This window comes from Aspergillus japonicus (genome assembly GCF_003184785.1).
Source record: "Aspergillus japonicus CBS 114.51 unplaced genomic scaffold BO86scaffold_2, whole genome shotgun sequence".
In the NCBI taxonomy this organism is placed as follows: Eukaryota; Fungi; Ascomycota; class Eurotiomycetes; order Eurotiales; family Aspergillaceae; genus Aspergillus; species Aspergillus japonicus.
The window spans coordinates 207,499-226,541 of record NW_020291639.1 but is presented as its reverse complement, the minus strand read 5'-3'; the positions used below and the strand labels follow the sequence as shown (position 1 = coordinate 226,541).

The following is a 19,043-nucleotide window of genomic DNA, read 5'->3' as shown; positions in this document are numbered from 1 at the left end:
GTGGTTCCCCTTTCTTATCTGTGATTTTCCCTTGTCAGCTAGTGACTTCACATTTCCTTCATCATGCTCTCTACAAGACTACCATCTGTTTCCAAGAGACTCGGGTCTCGCATGATTACGTCCTCTACTGAGACCGTTACGTCTTCTTCGTCCCCTTTGCCAGTCATCTATAATGATGCCTACCGCAACTTCAAGCCTGTGCAGACACAGATGCCTCCGCGCAAGTCCCAGTGGAAGACGACCGAGGCTGCTTCTCTCAGTCGCCAGAGCTTCCTCGACGTTCTCTTGGGCAACACCCCGCTCATCTCCGAACGGGGCTTTGTCTCGCAAGAAACATCAGAGCGCTTCGAGGCCGTGTTGACGAAGAAGTTGATTCCTTACTCGCACATTGCTGGCCCTGAGGTTCAGAAAGTGGGTCTGGCTCAGTTCGAATTCCAGGCGCAATCAGCGGAGGACTTCCAACGCCGATCTGATGGTATGTACATAGGAGTTTCGACCCCTTCCTCCTTTAGGTGATTCTGGACATGGAGTGAGACATGCTAATCCGTTGTGATCCCGTCCTTAGAAAAAGCACGCTATTTCGCCGAAGTGCAGAAGATTTCGGGTCTTCACGAAGAGCTAGCCAGCCAGACCGGCCTCAACCTGTGGCAGAAGGTTTTCAACGCCATCGCCTCCCTCCTCCCCGACTACGATGTGATGGTGGCACAGGAGGGCCCCGGCCGGAAATACTTTGCGGGTATCTACCGGGCTATCAACGAGTCCACCCCGGTACATTGTGATTGGTCTCCGTACGACTCGTTGACGGAGGACTGGATTATCAACCGGATCTCACATCAGGCAGTGTTCAACCTCTATCTGACACCGGTGCACGGCGGGCACACAGTGATCCATGACCAACCTTGGACGGAAGAGGCGCTGGCCTTCCGTGACCCCAACTCGTATGGATATCACGCCAACGTGGTAGCGGGGACGAAGCACGCGATAATCCAGCCTGAGGTCGGCCAGTTGTGTATCTTCAACACCCGCAACATGCACCAAGTTTTCCCGGTGACCCAGGGCTCCAACCGACCGCGTCTGGCGTTCAGTAGTTTCATGGGGCTATTACCAGCGGTCAATGGGCAGGAGAAGCCCACATTAATTTTCTGGTCGTGATGCAGTCGGTTAGATAGCATGATACTTTAGAATGAGATTGCGACATTCCGCTTATCAGGCTTATCGGTATGTAATGTTCTGTATGTATGTCTTAGATAGAGCGGTATGGGAGTAATACGACTAGGTATTCAATAGCGGCCGTTCGACTAACGCCCAACCCTAACTAGCGTGCATGCGTGCGTGGCCTACGCGGTCTGATTAGGTCTGATTAGGTCTGATCAGGTCTGATTTAATCTGATGAGTTTCTGCAGGAAGTGCGGCTCAGTCCGACCAGTCTTCCGCAAAAGGTGTCATTTTCCTCTTTCCCCGCAGCCGTGCTCGAAGCGCTGTTCTCGCCCTCGTGCTTCTCCGACGATTTTCCTCATGAAAGGAGGCCCCGTGTAGACGGTTGCTCCACTGCTGCCAGCACGATCAAAAAAGTCAACCAATGATTTCGCGTGCAATTCGCCGCCTCTCTTTGGCAGGATTCTTATCGTATTCCGTATCGACTTGTCTGATTTGTTGTCGCAGTATTCCGTCTCTCCTCGGAAATTAGCCCAGCTCAAGCACTGGAAGCGAATGCTTACGTTTCGCGCCCGCGCCGTAATGACACGAAGTCTTTTCAATCAGGCTCAGCCACTGCAGAGGTCAATCATAACGTGCTAGGAAATATTCTCGACCGATTACGTGATAAGGCATTTCTGAGGGTAGCATTGGATAGCACGGTCTGCACTCCCCGTGCGGGTGACTAGGAAAAACCACGGTCCTGTACTAGCTGTCCAAGCCAGGAATTCACCATCAGACGGTTCCATCGCGTTTTGGAAAGAAACAGAAGAAATCAATTTCTCTTTTGCACGCTAGTCTAGCTAATAATCTACAGTTTGGTCTGCTTCTCCCCGGCACCCGCGTAACTCCCGTATGTGGTCGCTGACCGCTGCAAGACGAATTCGCCCGCCGTGAGGTCGGAGTAAATCCCCTGCTCCCCTGGCTTCAGTAACTCCGGCATAGACCCCACGCTCGCATCGCGGTTCGGTTTGGTGAAGTACGCGACCGAGTACCTTCCGGGCAGGAACTCGGATTGATTCTGCAGATCTCGCTGCGAGACGTGCACGCGGTGTCGCGTCGAGCGCAGCGCCCCGTTCGACCAGCGCTGGAAGCAATCTCCGATGTTGACGATCATCTCATACTTCTCGGATTCGATGGGGTGGAAGGTGCCGACGGCAGTGTGGTCTTCCACCTCGAGCCCACCCACCGAGTCCTGGAATAGGAGAGTGATGGTGCCGAAGTCGGTGTGCTCGGAGATGCGTGTCTTGGTGCCGTCCTGGAGCTGTCGCGCTTCGATTGGCGGGTAATGGGTGAGGCGAAGCTCGTTCTGGCGTTTGTGATGGAGGCGGTCGAACGCAGTGGGCGGCAGTCCCAGGCCCAGGGCCAGGGCGCTGAGGATACGTTGCTGGCAGGCGAATCCGGCCTCGAAGTAGGACTCCATGAAGGCCTGGAAGCCGGGGAGATCGGACTCGGGGAGCCAGATATTGCTATAGAGCTCGTCGTCGGCGGAGCCTTGATCGAAGCATTCCTGATGGTATACCAAAGGTCAAATGATGCGCATGGAGAGGGCACACATCTGAAGGGGAAGAAACCCCAGGTTAGACTCACCTTCATGTCGATCAACGGGGGAAGCACTTTCCCACCTTTCTTGCCCAGATTGCCGTGCACTGAAGTGTTCTCCATCCCCACCGCGCTATATCCTCGGTTTGGGGTCGGGGTAGGCGGGTGCGGAGCTTTCGCTTTGACTTCGTTAGGCAGGGCAAAGAATCGCTTGCTCTTTAGAATCTGTCAGCTTGGGATTGTCTCCCGCACGGAGAGGAAGAAGAAATGCAGACCCAACCAAATAACTCCTCAATCATCTCTGGCGCAATGCCGTGGTTGGTCAGCTTCAGAAACCCCTGTCGTTCAAGGGCATTCTTAATGGCGTCCCCGACTTTTTGTTGATCCTCGAGGGTGCCATTCTGCATGACTCCCAGGTCAATGGTTTCGAATGTCATGGTGTTACGGTTGGTGAATCAGTAGATGGGATGCAATTCGAGAGTAGGATAAGAATGAAGCATGCAATGAAAGCCTCCTGCACACTCTGACACTAGTACCAGTAGTAGTAGTAATATATCCGGAAAGTAGAAACCTCACCAGACAGATTCGGTAACCCTAACCCGGAACACCTTGTGTTGTGGTTATGGGCTGTCAAGCCTGGGCCCACCTGAAACCATACTCCCTCTGTCACGGGATATTTTCCAATGGCACGATAAAGATGTGCTTCGAGTTCTATCCTCGAAGGATTCAAGTCGGGATCCTCTCTTTGTTGCACTGTATTGACTTAGGGTTGGAGGGGATGCATGTTACTCCATACCCCTCACCCGATATCCCTTATCATCGATACGGATAACGCAGCCATACCGTAGATGCTCGGTAATACAGGGGTGAAACCACGCTAAATTAAGCTCGTGGGGGCGGAAAATCGAGGACTGGCATAAGCCGATCCCGGCGCATCAAGAAAGTGATTGTCAGCAGGATTGCTAACAGGTTTCCGATTGGAATCTGACATTGAGGCTCGTGGACGGGAAATCTCCCGCCCTCCGACGGAGGTTCCATCGTCGTCCATTTTTACTCGCTCCACACCGTAGATGTAACCCTTTTTTTCTTCAGATGCAGCGGCCATTTTTGGCTTGGCGGAAATGCTTAGTGTCTTTCCCAACCAGGTTAGTCTGATTAAGGGCGTAACTATACTCATCCATGCCACGTGCTGATAGATACTCGACTTCATAAGTGAGGACATCCAGTTGACGGTCAAGAGGACAGTAGTATACACCCTGGAAACTAGATCCCCACTAATTTCATGCCACAATCGGTTCTGTAATATCAATCTAGAATAGATTCAAACTTCGACATAATCAGTCCAGAATGCTAGGTATTGACGGCAAGCCTGCCGTGCCGGAAATATATATATACATAGAACTTGGCGTCATTCCGATATGATATCCCGCGATCATAACTTTCTCCATACTACTAGTACGACTACTACTACAGTAACAATCCGAGAAAAAACGAGAGGGAATCAAAATAATACGCGGACCGATCGAAAAGCAACTACCATAGAAATTCCCAGCGGAGCAGTGGAATTGAAGTATAAAACTATGTACAGTACAATCGACACAGCTAGAGCAACTATTGTCATGATGACAGGAACCCTGAAAGTCATTTAATGCCTGGTAAATAACATATCACGAATCTGCTTTGACCTTCTGCCCCATCGACCGATTGGCAGTCAGACTGGCCGTGATCGCTTCCTTCACTCCTCGATGCCACCCGTGGGCATCCAGGACGTTCATCGCCTTCTCCGTACTCCCCCCGGGAACACAGACATCGTTTTTCAACTGTGCCAGTGAGACGCTGGGGATCTCGCGCGCGAATGCTCCGGATCCAATGCAAGACTGTGTGATTAGATCCCGGGCGAGAGACTCGGGAAGTCCGAGGGACATGCCAGTCGCGACCATACTATCCATAAGACGGTAGAAGTAGGCGGGGGCGGATCTGGTACGAGTTGTCGGATCAGCAAGCTGGTCTCTTCCGAGAAATATCGAGGGGCGCCAACATGACCCCAAGAAGGGATAAAGAGGAGGGTAACTCACCCTGAAATGGCAGCCACCACATTTAACTGATCTTCGTGGGCTAGCGTGACGACGCTCGGCGAGATTGCTTCAAACATGCGAGTGAGAGTATCCAGCTGGCAGGGAGTGACAAGTGGCGAGGGGAAGAGTCCGGTCGCGCCCTGGCAAACCATAACCGGGGTGTTGGGCATCGACCGGACGATGGGCGTGCCCGTGGGAAGCCATTCTTGCAATTGCGCGATGGTGATACCTGGACAGAGGGTGATCACGACAGGAGGAGTGCGACTAGCTTGAATGTGGGGGTAGACATCGGCACAGACCAGCTGGACATGCTGAGGCTTGGTGACGATGAAGAGAAAATGGCCTTCCTCGTCATCGGCCGCCTCCCCCTGCCAGAGCGCTGGATCCCCGTTGTCGAGAGTAATAGCAAGACCGGGAAATTCCTCCCGCAGACAGTGAGCGTGTTGCTCACGTCGTACCGTCAAAGTGATCTTGCTGGGGTCCAGGTTCAAAGGCGAGGCCAGAAGACCGGTGGCAATACCTTTGCCCAAGACCCCGCACCCGGCAATAGTGATGCGAGGAGAAGGGTAGCCAGAGTTACGAGGAATCTTGTGAATCATGATGAACACGGAGTTAGCTAAATTGAAGGATGAGCCTTCATTACCAGCGCGTCGAGGTGGTAGGATATAACCAGAAAGACGACGAATCACGTGATTGGAAAGAAGAGTAAAGAGTCGAGGATGGCTGCCAGGGCCCGTACGAGATAGACAGCCTGTCACCCGAAGGGGTCAAGTCTATAGTACATACTAGGTACCGTATCCACTAGCTGAAACACGCCTAGTCGAGTAAGCACTGAGAAGGTATCATTGGGGTTGTGGATGGTGCCACAGAGTGACAGGAGTGTAACTTGGCCGTGCGGGACGAGCCGTCGACCGCCAGCTCGAGCCCTATCTTTATCGCCTCATCGCCACTATCAGCCGCTCGCTCCCGACATCGGCTCCCTCGCAATCAAGGGGGCTAATTCGAGATAAATACATCTTCCTTTTTGGTTTCGAACAGTAGTACCAGTCGTAGTCTACTATCAATACAACGTGAATCCTTTCAGCCTCCGCTACTATCACCACCAATCGCCCGTTGCCATGGGAGTTGCCACCGAGAACAATCTCCCGCAACCCTATGCGGAGGAGACGATTCTCGCTCTGCTGGACTCGATCGGTCTCAGCCGTCCTGTCGCAATCAAGCCCCTGAAGGTGACCGCTGCTTTCCACATCATCTACGTCTTGACCTACCCCCGAGAGATCATTGCGCCACTCTTGCGATCGGACAGACCCCTCCCCTCAAGTGGGGACGAAAAGGAGGTGGACTTGATCCTGCGCATCTCCGGGGATCATGTGCCGCGCATCAAGACGGAGAATGAGACCGCGATCCTGACGTGGCTGCGCGAGCACACCTCCATCCCCGTCCCCGATGTGGTTGCCTTCGATGTGACCAGTGCCAACCCCTTAGGGTGCGAGTATCTGATTTGCAACCGGTGCCCGGGCCAAGCCATCTCCGATATCTACTCGACTCTAAGCGAGGCTCAACTCGACTCAATTCTGTTGCAGCTGATGAACATCCTTCTCGAGCTCCACCAACACCAGTTCCCACGAATCGGGGGGCTGGCCTTCGACGAGCAGCAGCAGCAGCAGCAGGAGCAGGAGCAGCGCAGCATCACCGTCGGCCCCTTGCTGGACGAGCATTTCTGGTTCACCGGCGACATCCCGTGCTACTTCTCCAAAGAGGAAACCTTTACGACCCTCAATTACCGCGGCCCCTTCGATAGCTTCACCGACTACGTTGCTGCCGCCGTGCGATCGTACCTGCACGTGGCCGATATCCATCCCTCACTGCAGAGCCCGCTGGCCCCGTTTCGCCCCCGTATCGCCGCCTTCCTCGATCGCCTGCCCGCGCTCGCCGGGGACACACCCACGGAGCGCGACTTCTACCTCGCGCACAAGGACCTCCACTTTGCCAATATCCTCTACGACCCGGCCACCGACCGCATCACCGCCATTCTGGACTGGGAATTCGCTGGTACTGTCCCCTATCCGCAGTGGGATCCGGTCCGCGCCTTCCTGTGGAACGCGCAGCCCGGCCAGGAGTCGTTTGACGAGAAATACCGGCTGCGCGATCGGTTCTGGCAGCTCTGTCGCGAGCACGGGGCTGCGGTGTTGACGGAGACGGAGTGGCTGGACCCGCGGCTGGAAAGTATGCATTTCGTGCGGAATGCCCTGCGCGGGATTACCACCAATGTGCCGCGGGGGCTGCACCCCGAGGCTGTGGAACGGTGGTTCGGTGACCTGGAGAAGGGGCTGGCTTACTTCCAGCTGTAGACGGAGGAGAGGAGGAAGGGGGGGAGAGGTCAAGAATGATGAACAAGAAGGGACAGATGCCCATATTGCTGGTTCTAGAGATATTTCAGTCAACGAGGGACCCGATATTCCTGCTGCTTGAAGGGAAGGCTCCAGCACAGAGGGGTGTATTTGTGGTAGGATGCGTATTCTAAATTCCTGGACTTGATGAACGCTACAATACCACCGATTCTGACTCCACCAATTTCTCCTCCAACCACTTTCCAATCCGCACACAGTTATCATCCACCGCCACGGCAAACCGATCGGCCACCCAGAACACCACAAACAGCAACACCGACCACGCCAGAAAGAATCCCATCAGATACGGGCCCGTTGCCTCGTGCCCCGTGATCCGCCACATCAGGGGGAAGAGCCGATAGCCCAAGCCATGCATCAATGGCCCATGCACGATGTAGATCGAGTAACTGATCCAGCCCAAATACTGCACGAGTCGGACGTCTAGAACTCGAGAAAAGCGACTCTCCTTGGTGCTGTGCGAGATTACACCGACGAGGATAATAGCCCCCAGCGAGGGGAAGACGCGGTAGAAGCGCACGTCCCACGAGGGCAGGATCTTGGCCAGCGTCATGTAGCCCGGGGTGCGGTGAATGCATTTGTCCGGGGCGGAGAGGAAATACAGGGCGATGAAGACGAGCACCGCCCGGAGGAAGAGGATGCACAATCCCGTGGTGGCGGGAGTGCTGGTTTCGGGGGCTCGGGCAGCGTCCCAGCGGAGGGAGGTTTCGGCCAGCAGGCTCCCGGCCAGAAACAGGACCATCACCCACCGAACATGCCCGTAGCAGTAGGCAATCAGACCGACCAGGATGGCCACGCGGTACCGGTAGCGGAGCCGCACCAACACCAGGAGAATGAGGAACAGCAGGAGCGAGGCCCGGAATTCCATCGGGATGGTCCACAGATGCACGTCGTACTCGGGATAGGTCTCCTCCCAGGCAAAGATGTTGGTCATGTTCCACATCATTGACGCCCAGTGGGCGGTCTGCGCCCCGAAAGTAGGCAGCCGGGCTTGGTGGTACTCGTTCTCGGCGGTAATAATGGTTGGATCCATTGCCACCTGGGCGGGATAATCCCAGGCTCCAGTCTGGATCATGATCATGGTGATCAGCGTAGCTAGGGTCGTGGGCAGGAAGAGGCGGAACCCGCGGCGGAAGGTCGAGGAGCTCAGACTGGGGAAGACAACCTCCAGTTTGCTGGCTCGCACCAGCTGCCAGGATCGGTAGGAGAGCACAAAACCCGAGAGCACAAAGAAGATACAGACCGGGGCAGACCCGGAATAGACAAGCCGAATGATGGGCAGCTGGTGGAGGCGCAGATTGTGCTCAATGGGCTCGTTGTTGTGGGCGCAATGAGGTTCACGATGAGCCTCCTCCGGGGTAAGCCCGTAGCCATAATTGACAAAGTTGTGAAAGGCAGAGATGATATGGTAGTTGACCACGCAGAGCGCAGCTACACCGCGGAGCCCATCAAGAGGGGAGGTGCGGCGCAGGGATGGCCGTTCAGTATTGTGCCGCCATAAACTGGTGATGAAGTATGGCAGTAGCGCCGTGAAGACGAGAGTAAGCCACTTGGGAAGCTTCTTGCGGGCTTGTTGCAGCCATGCCTCATACACATGGGGCCTTTGTTTCTCGGTCTCATGTTCACTGTCAACATACTCGTCCAGCTCAACTGAGGCCGTGCGGTGGGATAGAAGTGGCTCCATTGGAGAATAACCGAGGAAAACAAGTGAAAATGAAAAGAAAAGCAATCTCGACACGAAGAATCAGTCCGGGGCACAGGGACTACCCAAAAGTCATCCAAACGTTTGCTCTTCATTTTTGTAATTCCGACGGTGCAGTATGTACATCACAACAGGCATGACGAATGGTGGCACGGCATGGTCCTGCAGGACCAGAGCTGCAGGACAGGGTTCACAAATCAGGTTAGAGCGGGAGAACAGCTAGGTAGAAATTCCGAGATCTCATTACACAAGTCAGTGTGTCAAGCGTTTGGCTTGAAGCGATCTTGCGATCTGGCCAGAAGTAGGGCTAATTTAGCGCGGGGTTGGAGTCAGAAACGAAGGACCGAGGCTGATCCTTCCAATACCCCGTAAGACACTAGCCGTAATATTCTCTCCCCACCGACTAAAAAAAAGTCCCGATAGCAATCAAGCCAAAGATACTCGCCGCGGCAACAAATGGCAGTCCACCCATCGACATCGACTCATCCAATTGTGCCCCAAAAAGGCAGGTATAGGACATCGCCGGCGCCGCGATGGCATCAAACACCGCCTCGAGCATGTTATCCGGCAGCAAGACTCCCTCGGACCCCGTCAACTGCGCGATAAGGCCCCCGACTCCACCGCCGAACCCGATACCCAGTGCATACAGCACGACCCCTAATTGCATTCGTAAGATTGGTGGATTAACGCCTTCGGGCATCGAAGGACGAGGCGATAACATACCTGTGTATACTATCGTCAGTGAGCGTGATGCTGATAACAGAACAGCCCCTATAGCCATGCACACTGCACTGCCTCGCATCGTCCACAGGTCAAGCCGATAGGGGCCAAAGAGAGGAGTCGCATCGGCCGAGTGCGTCGGGGATTGCCGTCGCAAGAGGAGGGGTCGAATGCAACGCATGAGGATGGCGAGTCCCATCAGGCTGACGACAGGTTTGAAGCAGAGGAGGAACCCGGTCTAGAGCAAGGAGGATGGTCAGTATCATCGCTCCGGTTCACGGAGTGCATTCTTCGCGAGGAGTTACCAACCTCGGCCATAGTCCCTTGATAACGGTGAGACACGGCCGGGAGGAGAAGAGAAAATGGATAGCGTCCGATGCGGGATATGAGGCAGGTCGCAACGAGCCAGGAGATCCGCAGGTCCGACCGCGAGGGAATCTTAGGCTTCCTTAGTTGCTTCAGGCAGGAAGTCGCCCAGGTGCTCAATTCGTGCTGTTCTGTATCTTTGTCCGCAGTACGCTGGCGTGGGTTCAGCGGCCGTTCATCGGAGGGTATCAGAAAGGCTAGTGGGAGCGTGACGATAGGGATGATGAGACCGAGTAGTAGCGACACGTAGGCACTGTAGCTCAGGGCGAGGGTGGCTATTGCGGAGCCAGCGAATTCGGCGGCTAACAGGGTTGTGGTGATATGGAATGTAAACGAGTGGCTAGGAATAGTACATGACGATTCACGTTAGTATTAGATGGTCAATTCTTTGGGGTTTGGTTCTGGCTTTCAAAGAAGGTGATGACAGTACCGGTCGGATGGGGCTGTCATGTCACTAAGCAAAGACAATATTAGGGCTATTGTGGTTCGCGAATCGCCGCCGAACAATCGAAATAACGAGGAGCACCACGTCCAGGGTAATGGCAGTCCTGACCATCCTGTATCACGCCTGTGAGCTCATCCATGCCTCAAACCTCTAGCTCTAAAGAGCCAGTTAGGGCATTTCCATACCCACGAAGAGGATCCAGCCTTCTGCCAAAATTGTACCCCCCCAATTCAATACAAGCATGGAGCGACGCGAGAAATGTTTCCGAATGTATGTTAAGAGAACAAGGTATAGTATATCTAAATGGGGAAAGACGAAGAGTCAGTACCGTAGCCTCGATAGGTTGAAGAAAGAAAAGACGAAGATGATGAGAAGTAAGAAGTGGAGATCATCTACCGGGCACACAGTCAAAGGCAACCTGCCATCCTTGGATATAAGAGGCGTAGGGAAGAATCGCCCCCTGTGGAAGGCCATGAGCAGACAGATATAGATGCTGGAACTTTGCCTCAGTCATCATAGCTTCATAGAGCCGGAGATGAGATAGTAGTTGCACAGAAGCACACAGTTGTCGTAAAAACACTATCGAGAAACAGAGAAATAGTGGTTTAGATTTGGAGCTGGGCCGGGAGTTGGACGGAATCGGCGAAGATAGCAATGGCAATGTCTCATCCGAACCCTTACTTCGCGCACAATCATTTGAAATAAACCAAAGACTGATGGCAGACGACTCAGGTAACGATATCCATGCCATCTCGGAAGATAGGTGAGGATGGTATATGTCGAATCAACGACTGGGGTTCCTAGAGTGCAAGATAACTTTCATAAGAACTTTCTAAAAGAACGTAGCCCGCTGTATTGGACCGAAAATGCCTAAGGGACTTCTGCCCTGGGACGGGTGATAGTCAAGTGTTCACTCCGGAGCTAAGAGCGATATCAGACGCTTCCACCTCGACATCCCGGACATTCCGGGTGACCGGTTTACTCGGTGATAAGAGCCAGAGCAAGCGGAAACTCTGCAGGAGCGCGAACCAACAATCAGGGGAGGGGCTGGTGCGCATTAAGCCGATAGGAAGTCTGACCTGGCTGGTAAATTAAAGCAGTATGCGGGCCCAAACTAACAGGATTGCCCTGGTTATTGCGGTAAGCTTCCCCTCCTCGGCCCTTTGCTCATCAGCAAGTCCAGTTCCCAGGCTGAGCTCTTTTCCCCTCACGTCCATCCACTATCATTCTGTCTCGTCGTACTGAAACCAAGCATTTAGTCTACCTCGACAACTCAATATGCAGTCGTGGGTGCTATTATCGCGTATCAGACGCTCACTGAAACGTTGGATTCCCTCCCAGCAGCCCCAGTACGAGCAGGTCGAAGCGATTGATTTAGAAGAGCTCCGTGCTGATGGTTCCCGCGTGGATGTGGCACGGCATGAGTATGGCATCTTGCAGGACTGGCTCACCTCTTTGATGCGTTCCGTTCAATCAGCCGACTACTTGGAGCAAGCTTGGTTGCCAGGCACTTCAAAAGACGCTCATTACTATGTCCCACTGGCAGGACTGGCACGCCAATCCCAGTGGCTAAAGACAATTACAAGCAAGGAATTCCTATGTCCTCTATTGGCTTCAGCTGGACTGGAGGTATGATTGTACGGAAGCAGTATGAATCCAGGTAACAGTGCGCTGACCAATTGGCATTGACTAGATGCTTGCCTCGCTCTTGACGCTTCTCCTTCCGTTATTCCTACGACGAGTTCTGCAGGAACCCACTCATATCGGAAACTTTGTGGCTCTTTTTCTAGCTAGTGCGGTGGCTACTTTGGCTGGACGTGCCAAAGATCAGATCTGCCGAGTTTTATCTGTTCGAGCTTCGTCCGTCCTTTCTCTCGCTCTATTCCAAAAGAGTGTTCGTTTTTCGAACCTGGCGCATCTCCGGAGTCCAGTGGGAAAGGTCTTGGGCAGCTCGACAACCGATATGATGTTAGTCCGAAACTATGTTCTCAAGGTTCATGATATTTGGAGTAGTCCTGTGCAGTTGCTCCTGATTGCGTTTATGATCGTTCGCCTGCTTGGTTTATCTGGGGTCGTGGGTAAGGATGGAGCCTCGCTGTGTAACCGAAATCAGCTACTAACTTGCATCAGGCTATGTGGCAATGTCAATCCTTCTATTTTCCCAGACTCGGGCAAACGCTGCGGTGGGTGTAGCAGTGGAAGACTACCTGCGCATCGATGAGGTGCGCATCAATCACCTCAACTCCGCCTTCCAAAAGATCCGCGGGATCAAATCTTTGGGATTGGAATCCATGTTTCTCAAGGAGATACGATCAGCCCGGGAGATTCAATTGGAAGCCCTATGGCGTCGCCTGCGCGTCGTCTTCTGCTTCTTTATCTCCATAAATCAGATGATTCCCGCAGTCACTGCCATGGTTTCCTTGACGAGCTACTGGTATACTGGCCACGAGTTGGTGCCAGAGGTGGTATTCCCTGCCTTGACATTATTCGAAATGACATTTTCGCCAGCCTCCAAGTTCTCCCTCTCGGTAACCCGTCAGTTCTCTATTCTCCCATGTGTCCGACGAATTCTCCATATCCTGCAACAAACGGAACATCGGCCTGCCAGTCACGAACCAGGGGAAATTTCCCAGCCGAGCGATCCCAGCACCGGCAATCTGATCCATTTTCATGATGCGAAAGTATCCTACCCGACCGCAGATGACAGTTCGACTAGCTTTGTCTTAGGACCAATCACAATGGGTATCCCGGCTCATAAATTGACAATCATACATGGAGCCAGTGGCAGTGGTAAGTCCACGGTGCTAGCGGCCATTGGCGGGCAAGCCGAGGTCGTTGAGGGTCAACTCCTACGAAAGTCGGCTACGATGGCCCTATGCACTCAAGACCCATGGATTATGCTAGGTACTGTTCGTGATAATATCACATTTTTGCGGTCCTACGAGCCTGTGCGCTATCGTCAAGTCGTCCGCCTCTGCTGCCTCGAGTCAGACATTGCCTCGTTTCCGGGCGGCGACCTCGCGATTGTAGGGGAGAGTGGCGCTAATCTCAGTGGTGGCCAGAAAGCCAGAATTTCCCTGGCACGAGCAATCTACAGCGAGGCAGATCTTCTGCTCTTGGATGATTGTCTGGCTGCGGTTGATCCCCGGGTGGCGCGCAAGCTGTTTCACGAGTGCATCCTCAAGCTGCCGCAGACCGTTATTTTAGGTAATGCTACGTCTGCATCAGAAAGAGGTCGAATGCTAAGTAGGCTCTTTGAAGTTACACATCAGGCCGAGTTCATCCGATACTGCGACCATGTTGTCTCCTTGGCCAACGGCATGGTTGCTGAGGTAGGTAGTCCCGAGGAGCTACGAAAAAATCCACATGGGATTATTGGGTCAATCCTCCTCGGTGAGACGGGGACTTATAGGAAGGACCATTCGGATGGAGTTATGAGCATGGAAACAACGTCCAAGCCAGATTCTGCTGATTCCAAGCAGATCACCTTGGTGGAGGAGGAGCGCGCCCGTGGTAAGGTTGACACTGACTTATATCGATTCTACTTTGAATGTGCTGGGGGCCCTCAGTTCATAATGCTGCTCTCCCTCATGCTCTTTCTCACCGTTGCTGTTCGAATTGTTAACAGTTTCTGGTTACCATGGTGGATGGGAAATGTGCTATCTGTCTCGACAACTACTTATCTTGCAGGGTATGCTCTAGTCGTCATGCTACAGGCCGCCTTCATTGGTATGTTTTGCTTGATACAACTGACAGGACGAACTCAGTACTGACGATGACAATCACGCTTGTAGCCTCAGTTGGAGTGATCCTTGTATTGGGAACGATGAAGGCTAGCCGGTGTATCCATGAGGGCGTCGTCACCCGTCTCTTCCGCGCACCTTTGGACTTCTTCAGTGGACAGCCTCTAGGTCGCGTCTTGAATCGGCTATCAGTAGATATCGATGGGATCGACTTTCGGCTCATCAATGCGGGCGATCTATTGCTGATGGCTGCAACATCGCTGTTTGCGGCGGTCATTGTGCTTGTCTGGAGCTCTCCCTACCTTCTGCTGGCCTTCGGACCGATATTCTACTTCCAATATCGTATTCAGTCGCTCTATCGAGTGTAAGTGATGCGTTCCCTCTTGAACAGCGCTTACTATAGTTTAACAAAAATTGATGAATAACTCCTGTACGTCAGGTCTGCCCGCGAACTCCGGCGCGTTTGTTCCATCCTGGACTCCCCCGTCCTCTCCGTTATTACGGAGAGTATGGCTTCGATGCCGACGATACAGACGTATGATGCACGAGAGCTGTTTGAAGAACGTCACCGTGTAGCTCTTAGCCGGGCTATTGTCGGAATCACCGTCCGCTATGCATTGGAAACATGGATTACACTGCGGATCGAGATGCTATCGGTGGGCCTGCTAGGGTGTGCGGGTTTGCTCGGGGTCTTCGGTGTGCTGGACTCGTTACAGATGGGGCTCATCTTCACCCTCAGTATCTCACTGTCGAAGCATATGCACCAGTTTCTGTGGTCTTTGATCAATGTCGAGGTCGAGATGAACTCCACGGAACGACTACGACACTACATGACTCGGATCCCGGTGGAAGATGACCACCGCGTGCAGCCGACCAGCCCAACCTGGATGGGGGATACTCCGGACGGGGCGCATCCTTACATTGTAATCAAGTCTCCTGACTCGGAGCCAGAAGGCGAGATCATCTTCTCCAATGTTACCGTCCAGTATCCGCGTAGCCACAGCCCATCCCTCCGAGACTTCTCGATGTGCATCCGATCGGGCGAGAAGGTGGGGATCATCGGACATAGTGGTGAGTGTATCCCAACCCCATCCTTTCCAATCACCGTCCGTCGTATCTAACGCGCGCACACTTGCCTAGGCTCGGGGAAATCGACTATATTGGCGGCTTTATCGGCCCTCGCCCCGGTGGTGCACGGCCGGATCACCATCCGCGGGACTCCGATCAACGACCTCCCTCTCACCACCCTCCGAAGCATGGTGCATGTCCTCCCGCAAGACTCGGTCCTGTTCCCCGGCTCGGTGCGTCAGAACCTCGATCCGCAGCTCTCTCACTCTGATGACACGCTACTCCATGCGCTTTCCGTGGTGGGGGCATTCCACGCCTTTGACCTCCGACACAGCGGCCCTCTGCCAGAGGAAAGGGGAGCGCAGGCCGATCCTACACACCACTGCACGAACAGCAGCAATCTTCTCGACCTTGTGATTGCACCGGGGGGCACGAATCTCTCGGCTGGACAGGCCCAGCTGATCTGTTTGGCCCGCGCTCTGCTGGCCAACCCCCGCATCCTCGTCCTGGACGAGGCGACCTCGAGTGTGGACTTGCAGACGGAGAACCATATTCAACTGGTCTTACAGGAGCATTTCCGGGATAGTATCATTTTGTGTGTGGCGCACCGTCCGACGAGCGTGGCGTGGATGGATCGAGTGATCGTCATGGCTGACGGCATGTGTGTCCGCGAAGAAGGCCGGTCTGGTAGTAATGCGGATGTTGGAGATGTGTCTTCAAATTACTAGAGCGCCCTGCGGGTTGGTGAATTCTTGTGGTGAAGAAAGAAAAAGCCTGCCACAATTGAGTGTAAGGGTGGGTATGGCAACTTCGGACTTGATTGAATGGGGAAAGCAGTCTCTTCCTACGGAATCAGACAGTCGAGCGAAAATCACAAAAGGCGTTCAGGTAAAGAGGAGGCTCTCTTTGTCTTATCGTATACTTACTAAGTAGACCACTATGCATTCTCGATAAGCTTGCAGTTCCGGTGGTCTTTTCATCACGATGTTTACTACAGACCTAAAGAAGATCCTAAGCTAATTTGATCGGGACATCATTTTCAGTCACTAGCAATTGCAGAGTTAGGGATCATATAATACTTCCTGTCACTTAGAAACTCATTTGTCTTATCCACATTCTGTTGTTGTTTCTTCCTGGATCAGGGCCAATAGAGTACGGTGCAGCCTGGATTCACCGGATCCCTGTCTTTCGCCCTTCTATATTGCCTGCCCCCCCCCTCCCCCACAACAGCCAATGCTATACATGCCGGAAACCGGGCGGGATGCTGAGATGCTGAACCTGTTCTTGGTCTTATCATGGCGTCTGTAGGGCACCCGTCGACGCGCCCAGAACCACCATTCTTTTTCCTGCCGTGCAAGGTAAGAGGGTGGGATCGAGCGCCCCCATCTTGTAGTGGGATACAGTCTCCTGAACCGAGCGGATAGTAAGGGTAGTTCTATTCATATATTTAGGCTTCTTCTATTTAGGCTTCTTATGTACTAGCCTTCGAGTGTGGCGCTGAGAAAGAGCCAGAGAGTCTGAGAACGCATAAGTCGAACCGGCAAGACACGGTAATCACTAATTAAGCTCTTCGCAGGTTAATTCTAGCCGATCGCATTGTTGTACATCTATATGGACAAATCCATGGGCACGAGGCTTTTACGGTTGCATCCCAGGTATTGAGTCGCCTGGTCAAAGAAAATATTTGTAGTCACGCAGGGGTAATTGATCAGAGCGATCAGAACCCGGAAACAATGAATGCTCCCAGATATCCGACATAATCGCACTGTTGAACTTAGCAGATATTGTCAGTGGAAATCCTTTTCTGCGGGTCGATATGAGGGGATCACGGTGCGTAAAGTATCCATTACGCTCCTAGATGTCCCTCTATTGAGGAAGCTCAGTGATCACGGCCCGTTCTCCCTTCGTCAGCTCTTCAGCATCCGCAAGCTTGAAGATGCCGAACTGCTTGTCAAGGTCCTCAATTTCCAACTGCTTGGTCTCAGGGATAAAGAACCACCCAAAGAAAAAAGCCACTGCTGACAGGGAACCATAAATAAAACCCAGTTTGCCACCGAGATCAACATGATGCGGGGTATCGGCAGTTTCCATGTAAGGATACGTGAAAGTCACAGCGAATCTATTCCAGACGGGTTAGGATTGCACCATGAATCTCGGAAGGGGAAGAACAAGATCTTGACATACTCAGTAACTAGCTTGACGGTATATGCGATTTGCAGCGTCATCTCACGGAGAGGAGAAGAGGGAAGCTCTGCACCAAGAACGTATACCAAAGGTGCCCAGCCCAGTGACCAGCTAAAGCTGAAGAGCAGAAGCATGGCCACGATACCCTGCTTGGCGTGGACATTGCTGGAATCCGCAGTGCCCAGACCGCCCATGGTCATGAGCGCCACGGTCTGGAGGGAAGAACTAGTGTGGAAGAGCATTCTTCTCATAATTAGGTTTCAAAGTTGATGCGACGGCAGTGGGAGCGTGGAGGCTACTACTTACCGACGTCCGACGATATCAATCAACGATGCGCAGATAATAATGGCACCAATATCCACAGCATTAGTGCCGAGGGTCACGCTGAATGGATTAACCGACTTCAATTGCTTGACAAACAAGGTTCCATATTGAGAGGCAAAAGCCTGACCGGTCGCCTGCTGGAAAAAGTTTGCGGCAGCCACCACAAAGGTCCGCTGCCGATTCTGGCGAGTGAAGAGATCCCTGAACGACCTCTTCTGAAGTTGCTCGGCCACCTTGGCAGAGAGAATATCGAATTCTTCGCTAATCACTTCTTGGGGAGTATTCTTGGGCTTGAGGGCTGCGAGGGCCTGGAGGGCTTCGGATTGACGATCGCGGAGGAGATACCAGCGCGGTGACTCGGGAATGAACCAGACTAAACAGAGGACTATGAAAGGTATGACGAGTATGAGGCCGAAGGGGATCCGCCATGCCGCATCGGTGGTCATTGTCTTCGTTGCTCGGGCCACTCCTGTGATGAAGAGACCACCGCACTTGATACTCAGCCAGTATATCACCCCAATTCCACCTCGGTTCTTGGCGGGTGCGAGTTCGGCGAGGAAGGTGGGAATAACAGCCAATTGCATTCCAAGGTAGATATCTGCAGCCATAGAAACGTCATCAGTCGGATTCGGGAAAACATTATGCAAGGTGGGAGCACTCACAATGAAGTGCTCGTGCAGTCTGAAGTTGAGCCTGGGTGGTAGAACTCACTACGACCGAAGCACTGCCGAGAGCATAAACACTCATGGAGAAGATACACATTCGACGTCCCCATCTGTTGCTGACATAACCACCGAGGAAGACACCTATCGAACCGTTTCATGAGCAGCTGGTCACTAGTAGAATCGAGAAGAAACCCAGGAGAAGGCTACACTCACCGATAATCTGACCGGCTGCTTTGATACTATTGTACAAGGAGGTGTCCAAAGCCGGAATCTTCCAGGTATCGGTTGAGGCGTCGTACTTGCCAAATTGGCGGATGAAAGAGTCCATGGCCTGACAGGAGGAGAAGGCCTGGTCACTCAGACCATAATTGAAGGCCGACAGTGCCAGCAGAGCGGTCGAGAACAGCAGCATTGAGCTGATATTCCATTTTCCCAAAGACATCTTCCCGGAATCAAGCCAAGAACGTCCCAAGAAATGCGGGTTGGAGGGGCAAGTGCCAGCATTTATCTGATCCGTGTTCGATTGATAAAATAAGATGGATAACTCGACAGAACACGAGGAAAAAAGGGGGTATCCACCCTATTCGAACAATCCCGTTCAACCGCG

At 53.1% G+C, this 19,043-nt stretch overlaps 8 protein-coding genes across 8 annotated transcripts; 3 read left to right on the top strand and 5 right to left on the bottom strand.

Annotated features, from left to right (window-relative positions):
- Positions 1–63: 63 nt before the first annotated feature.
- BO86DRAFT_428592 (uncharacterized protein) lies at positions 64–1,152 on the top strand (the record flags this gene model as incomplete). Its single annotated transcript, XM_025675601.1, has 2 exons — positions 64–475; positions 566–1,152. The coding sequence occupies 2 exons, from the start codon at positions 64–66 to the stop codon at positions 1,150–1,152; spliced, it is 999 nt and encodes a 332-aa protein (XP_025532703.1).
- Positions 1,153–2,005: 853 nt separating this feature from the next.
- Positions 2,006–3,173, bottom strand: BO86DRAFT_428590 (isopenicillin N synthase family dioxygenase; the record flags this gene model as incomplete). The annotated part of the gene is made up of 3 exons (XM_025675600.1): positions 2,006–2,704; positions 2,785–2,952; positions 3,012–3,173. The coding sequence occupies 3 exons, from the start codon at positions 3,171–3,173 to the stop codon at positions 2,006–2,008; spliced, it is 1,029 nt and encodes a 342-aa protein (XP_025532702.1).
- A 1,230-nt stretch (positions 3,174–4,403) lies between these two features.
- On the bottom strand, positions 4,404–5,636 carry BO86DRAFT_428587 (pyrroline-5-carboxylate reductase family protein; the record flags this gene model as incomplete). Its single annotated transcript, XM_025675599.1, has 2 exons — positions 4,812–5,636; positions 4,404–4,713 (listed from the first exon to the last, which is right to left on the bottom strand). The coding sequence occupies exons 1-2, from the start codon at positions 5,408–5,410 to the stop codon at positions 4,404–4,406; spliced, it is 909 nt and encodes a 302-aa protein (XP_025532701.1). The 5' UTR covers positions 5,411–5,636.
- Positions 5,637–5,929: 293 nt separating this feature from the next.
- Positions 5,930–7,162, top strand: BO86DRAFT_428586 (phosphotransferase family protein; the record flags this gene model as incomplete). The annotated part of the gene is made up of 1 exon (XM_025675598.1): positions 5,930–7,162. One exon carries the CDS (start codon positions 5,930–5,932, stop codon positions 7,160–7,162), a length of 1,233 nt encoding a protein of 410 aa, XP_025532700.1.
- A 193-nt stretch (positions 7,163–7,355) lies between these two features.
- Positions 7,356–9,004, bottom strand: BO86DRAFT_428584 (acyltransferase family protein; the record flags this gene model as incomplete). Its single annotated transcript, XM_025675597.1, has 1 exon — positions 7,356–9,004. The coding sequence occupies exon 1, from the start codon at positions 8,901–8,903 to the stop codon at positions 7,356–7,358; it is 1,548 nt and encodes a 515-aa protein (XP_025532699.1). The 5' UTR covers positions 8,904–9,004.
- A 320-nt stretch (positions 9,005–9,324) lies between these two features.
- BO86DRAFT_394599 (uncharacterized protein) lies at positions 9,325–10,457 on the bottom strand (the record flags this gene model as incomplete). The annotated part of the gene is made up of 4 exons (XM_025673223.1): positions 9,325–9,578; positions 9,645–9,879; positions 9,951–10,347; positions 10,438–10,457. The coding sequence occupies 4 exons, from the start codon at positions 10,455–10,457 to the stop codon at positions 9,325–9,327; spliced, it is 906 nt and encodes a 301-aa protein (XP_025532698.1).
- Positions 10,458–11,730: 1,273 nt separating this feature from the next.
- BO86DRAFT_394598 (P-loop containing nucleoside triphosphate hydrolase protein) lies at positions 11,731–15,991 on the top strand (the record flags this gene model as incomplete). The annotated part of the gene is made up of 8 exons (XM_025673222.1): positions 11,731–12,081; positions 12,146–12,530; positions 12,583–13,659; positions 13,714–13,784; positions 13,935–14,181; positions 14,247–14,559; positions 14,635–15,266; positions 15,336–15,991. The coding sequence occupies 8 exons, from the start codon at positions 11,731–11,733 to the stop codon at positions 15,989–15,991; spliced, it is 3,732 nt and encodes a 1,243-aa protein (XP_025532697.1).
- Positions 15,992–17,129: 1,138 nt separating this feature from the next.
- Positions 17,130–18,848, bottom strand: BO86DRAFT_414863 (general substrate transporter; the record flags this gene model as incomplete). The annotated part of the gene is made up of 5 exons (XM_025674872.1): positions 17,130–17,382; positions 17,448–17,690; positions 17,754–18,369; positions 18,434–18,577; positions 18,650–18,848. The coding sequence occupies 5 exons, from the start codon at positions 18,846–18,848 to the stop codon at positions 17,130–17,132; spliced, it is 1,455 nt and encodes a 484-aa protein (XP_025532696.1).
- Between the last annotated feature and the right edge of the window lie 195 nt (positions 18,849–19,043).